This window comes from Lactuca serriola, chromosome 3 (genome assembly GCF_051521515.1).
Source record: "Lactuca serriola cultivar US96UC23 chromosome 3, Lser_US96UC23_V15, whole genome shotgun sequence".
NCBI classification, from domain to species: Eukaryota; Viridiplantae; Streptophyta; class Magnoliopsida; order Asterales; family Asteraceae; genus Lactuca; species Lactuca serriola.
The window spans coordinates 20,483,429-20,489,061 of NC_136410.1; the positions used below are offsets into that span (position 1 = coordinate 20,483,429).

The window sequence follows — 5,633 nt, forward strand, 5'->3', positions numbered from 1 at the left end:
TTGCTGTTAGTGTGTGCGGTTAAGTACTGTTCTGCTGCTGGGTGTACGGTTGAAGTCAAGTATGTGATTAACCTGTGTGTGGTTATTATTTTTTTTTAAACAATCACTTAAAGCTTGTCAAAATGGAATCTCAAAGCATAATTGCTCATCAAGATTTGGATGCAATTATGGGAACCACTACTCGTATTCCCAGATTGCTATCAGCTGAAGGATTTCCTGAATGGAAATATCAAATTGAAAAATACATCAAGATGAAAGATTTCAAAATTTGGAGAAGTATTTTAAGAGGACCAATTCGGATTACATCCACTCTAGACGATGGCACAGTAATTGACAAACAGATTGAAAACTACACTGATGGTGACTTTGAAAGAGTTGAAGAACAAGAAAAGGCACTCGCTACACTCACCATGGCATTGGCTCCTAAGATTTCACAAGGATTTCGTGAATACACGTCAGCAAAAGCATTGTGGGAAGCGCTCATAGAAGTCTACAAAGGAAATGAAGACATGAAGCAAAGTCGACAAGACATGCTCCGAAAAAAATTCAACATGTTCAATTATGTATTGGGAGAAACACTGGAAAATCAACTACAAAGATTTATCACACTAACCACTGAAATGAGCTCCACATGCGTGATAGTTACTAGGTCCAAAATCAACAAGAAGCTGCTAAATTCTCTTCCAAAATCATGGAGTTTAAGGTCGGGGATATGGTGCTCCTGAAGGTGTCGTTGTGGAAGGGCGTTATTCGGTTCAGGAAGTGGGGCAAGCTGGGCCCCAGGTATATTGGACCCTTCAGGTTTATAGCCCGGGTGGGCAAGGTGGCATATAGGCTGGATCTGCTAGCCAAACTCAGTCAGATTCATAACACTTTTCAAGTCTCCCAGTTTCGGAAATGTCTGGTAGATGATTCGGCGGTGGTGCTTTTGGAGGATATTTAGGTTGATGATAGCCTGAACTACATCGAGCGGCCAGTAGCAATCCTTGACAGGAAGTTAAGGGATCTGAGGAATAAGAGGGTGGAGCTAGTAAATGTGCAGTGGCAACACCGCAAGGGCTCGGAATGGACTTGGGAGCCGGAGGACGAGAAGAGGGAGCATTAGCCCGAGCTCTTTCAGGATCGAGCAGCAGACTTCGAGGACGAAGTCTAAGATATGTAGGGGAGATTTGTAACACCTGATACCTTGGTATGCCTATTATTCAAGAATTTATTGTGTTTTTCTCTAGGAGTCGACGAGTTGGAGGCCTAACTCGTCGAGTAGAGTCAAGATCTGTGTACAGTTTATGTCACCTACTCGACGAGTAGGAAGACTGACTCGTCGAGTAGAGTCGAGATCCACGGACAGTCAGATTGCACCCTACTCAAACACCTTCTGTCAGCCTCCATCGTTCCATATGCTCCCAGAAGGCATCTTATCGAAACCCTATCCGTTTTTGTGTGTTCTAAGGCCATTTTGGTGCTTTTTGTTGGATTGTGAAGCTTGAGAAGAGGAAAGGAGCTTGTGAGGCCAAGGGGAAACAAGAAGATCCAGAGTTTGGAGCTCATTTTCAGCTTATTGTAGGTATGAAGCTGAACATGTGTCTATAGATCTTGATTTTGGGCCTTTTTCCTTCATCTTTCTAATACCTAGAGAGGTTGTATTCGGGATTTAGCGTTGGAAATCAGTGTATGCTTTAGATCCAGGTCTATAGGGGGTTTTATGGCACAAAGGTTCCCATTTTGTTGCCATGAACAACCCATGCACCTTGGAGGCCATATTTTATGGATTTTTGGGCCAAAGACCCCTTGCATGCGTATCAAGTTTGGAACTTTACGTGTAAAATGGACATTAGGATGCCAGATCTATGGTTTTCGTGTGTTAAGTCCCACTGAAATCGACTATATAGTTTGGGACAAGGAGGGACTCGGCGAGTCGAGACGCTTTTTCCCCAAAAAAACGTTTTCTGGAATGGTTTTAGTTGAGTGAAAGGAACGCTCAGCCTACTGGGGGGTTTGCCTTGGACCTGGAAGTCATGGAACTCGACGAATGCTAGAATAGACTCGGCGAGTCCAAGGCAATCTCCCAATCTTTGAAGATGGGATCGATGAGTTGTTCATAGAACTCGGCGAGTCTGGAGCTCATTTTCAGCTTATTGTAGGTATGAAGTTGAACATGAGCTTGTGAGGCCAAGGGGAAACAAGAAGATCCAGAGTTTGGAGCTCATTTTCAGCTTATTGTAGGTATGAAGCTGAACATGTGTCTATAGATCTTGATTTTGGGCCTTTTTCCTTCATCTTTCTAAGCCCTAGAGAGGTTGTATTTGGGATTTAGTGTTGGAAATCAGCGTATGCTTTAGATCCAGGTCTATAGGGGGTTTTATGGCACAAAGGTTCCCATTTTGTTGCCATGAACAACCCATGCACCTTGGAGGCCATATTTTATGGATTTTTGGGCCAAAGACCCCTTGCATGCGTTTCAAGTTTGGAACTTTACATGTAAAATGGACATTAGGATGCCAGATCTATTGTTTTGGTGTGTTAAGTCCCACTGAAATCGACTATATAGTTTGGGACAAGGAGGGACTCGGCGATTCGAGACGCTTTTTCCCCAAAAAAACGTTTTCTGGAATGGTTTTAGTTGAGTGAAAGGAACGCTCAGCCTACTAGGGGGTTTGCCTTGGACCTGGAAGTCATGGAACTCGACGAGTGCTAGAATAGACTCGGCGAGTCCAAGGCAATCTCCCAATCTTTGAAGATGGGATCGACGAGTTGTTCATACAACTCAGCGAGTCGGATGAAGATGGTCCCGATGGTTTGAATGAAGGAGAACCAGTCGAGCTATTTCTAGACTCGAGGAGCGAATTCGGGGTTGGATCGGCTTAATGGAGTATGGACTCGACCAGTTGGTAGACCAACTCAGTGAGTTAGGTCAGCTAGGTGTTGACTTTTACCAATGTTGACTTTGTCTGGTTTTGGTATTTACCAGGGTTAGGGTTGTATGTTCTGTTTGATGACTTGGGGGTTGTCGTGTAGGGGTTCAGGAGTCGAGGAGATCAAACCTTCACGCCGAGGACAATTCAGACACTACACGACATCGAGGTGAGTTACCTTCTAGTAAAAGTGGGTCTAAGGCACCAAGGCCGACCCACTATTTTTAGTAGGGATGATTATCTTTGTGGTAATTGTTTGGTCTATTATTGTTGGATATGTGAGTATGCTAGTTTGCTAGTTGCTATGTATGTGAGATAGTATCAGTAGAAGGGGGACTAGTCCCGGATTCGGTCGCTAGGACCAATGGGTAGGTCGGACACCCCATATATGTCTGACAGCATGATTATGACATGATATTATGTGTTAGTAGTAAGGGTGAAACAGTCCCCGTGTACGGTTAAGATAGACCAGAGGGTAGGTCAGCACCCCAGAATGGCTTCACATGGGTAGGTCAGCGCCCCAGAATGGATTGACAGGGGTAGGTTAGCACACCAGAATAGCTTGACATGGGTAGGACGGGTGCCCCAGAATTGCCCGACCGTATATATGCTATGTGATTGTATGGTATGTGGTATGATGGGGGAACTAACTAAGCTTCATGCTTACAGTTTTAGTTTCTTGTTTCAGGTACTTCTTCGTCTAAGGGGAAGGAGCCGGCAGTGTAGCAGCACATCACACACACATGATTTCCGCTTTGAGTTTTCTAGGATTTTACTCTGATATTTTGTTACTCCAAGATGATTTGGTTTGAAGCATGATAGTATGGTTTTATGTATTGACATTATCTTGGCAATGTTTTGATAAACAATTTATAAGTCACTTAATTAAAGAAACGAATTTTTTTTGGCTTCAAATTTTGGGATGTTATAATATCCACAACATTCATCCCAAAAACTTCTTTTTCCACAACATACCCAACCATAATATGCAACTCCACAAACATCTCATCCCCTTCCAAATTACCAACAACCTCAAAAACAATGCCAATCAAGTGGTGACCATCAAATTAGTAGTTAAGTACTTGTTACTTCTATTCCTCAAAGCTAAACACAATTTCAACAAGATAGAAAGACCACCTTCTCCAACATTCAAGCACAAATTAGAGACTTAGCCATCGCTCTGAACAAGATAGAACAATAGGGTAAACATCCATCTTAAACCGAAAAAAATACGAATGTGAGTACCATAACCTTGAAGAGTGGGAAAACGCTAGGAGAAAACAACCTCAAAAGAGTTTAAAGAGATGAAGAAGATGAGATTATTGTTGTTGAAAATTCAAAGGAGGTAGTTCCTCAAATGGAACCGGTTATGCCAAACATTGATCAACCTGAATCATCCAACAAGCCTATCAATCCATTGGTCATTCCACAACCATTTCCTTCCTATTTAGCCGTCTCAAAGAAAAAGGAAGAGGAGAAAGAGTTTCTTGAAACCATCTGCAAGGTCCAAATCAACATTCCACTATTGGATGCTATTAAGAAAATTCCAAGCTAGCCAAATTTCTCAAAGAGTTTTTACACCAACAAGAGGAAATTCAAGGCAAACGAAAAGATCCAAGTCAATGCAAATGTGTCCATGGTTATCCAAAAGAAGTTACCACCCAAATGCAAGATCTGAGAATGTTTTCTATCCTTTGTACCATTGGTGATTTGCATGTTGAAAGTGTTATGCTAGACCTTGGAGCCTAAATTAATGTGATGTCATATTCTATTTTTCAATATCTTAATGTTGGACTTTTGGAAGAAAACCGGGAGTTATCAAGCAAAAAGAATGGAAATTATCAAAAATTAGCAATTTGTGTAGCCAGTGTGCCCATCGGCACAAATTTATGTGACCCAAGGCTCACTCGTGCTAATGGTCAAGTAAAAATGCTCAGAAACAAGATGTTAACTGTTGCATGTGCACGGCTGAACCCCTAACCGAGCAAATGTTCTCATGACCAGCTACCACCTTTACAAACTACTTGCGCGCCCATGACCGAATACTTCCAACATTTGTGTGACCCCCCTATAAGCCAATGTCTGACCCACTAGCCTTATAACTCTGACCTAGATCCGTCGAGCTTCAAACCGATAACACCCACTTTATACCCCCTCAACCTAGACATACAAACACCTCCCCTTTGTGACTTACATCGACAACAAACCCCCATCACCCCCTTCCACCTGCTTCCACCAACCAAGTCAAATCCACCACCTCCATCTAACCTCCACTGCCACTTATCGGTCATTTTCTCTTCCCATCATCGATCCCAACCAATGCAAGCAGCAGCCGACAGCCCCTCCCTCGACGGTGACTAGCTACAATAGCCAAACTCCTGTAGCACCCTGTTTTAAGTCATTTTATAATCTGGGGTCGTGACCCGAAGATCAAGTTTCATAAGGCTTCAGTATTTGGGAAAGAGAGTTTTAGACCCAATTGGATGTGGGTAATGTAGATTATGTGATCCAAGAGTTGGGTTTATGCTTTGGAGGCAAAGCGTAAAATGGGAAAAGTGGTGCTTTAGACTTCTTTTTATGAATTAAGGATTTTATTTTGATGTGTTGTATGTCAAATGTAATTAGATAGGGTTGTAGAGCTCCTCAATAACTTTCCATGGATATAAAGATCATCGAAAACGGAGTTGGAACAAAGAAGTTATGACCATTAGAAATTACGAA

The 5,633-nt window shown here is 42.5% G+C and overlaps 1 protein-coding gene across 1 annotated transcript; it reads left to right on the plus strand.

The window, feature by feature from the left end:
- The first annotated feature begins 251 nt into the window (after positions 1-251).
- Positions 252-725, plus strand: LOC145095073 (uncharacterized). Its single transcript, XM_079033015.1, has one exon. The coding sequence runs from the start codon at positions 252-254 to the stop codon at positions 723-725; it is 474 nt and encodes a 157-aa protein (XP_078889141.1).
- The last annotated feature ends 4,908 nt before the right edge of the window (positions 726-5,633 follow it).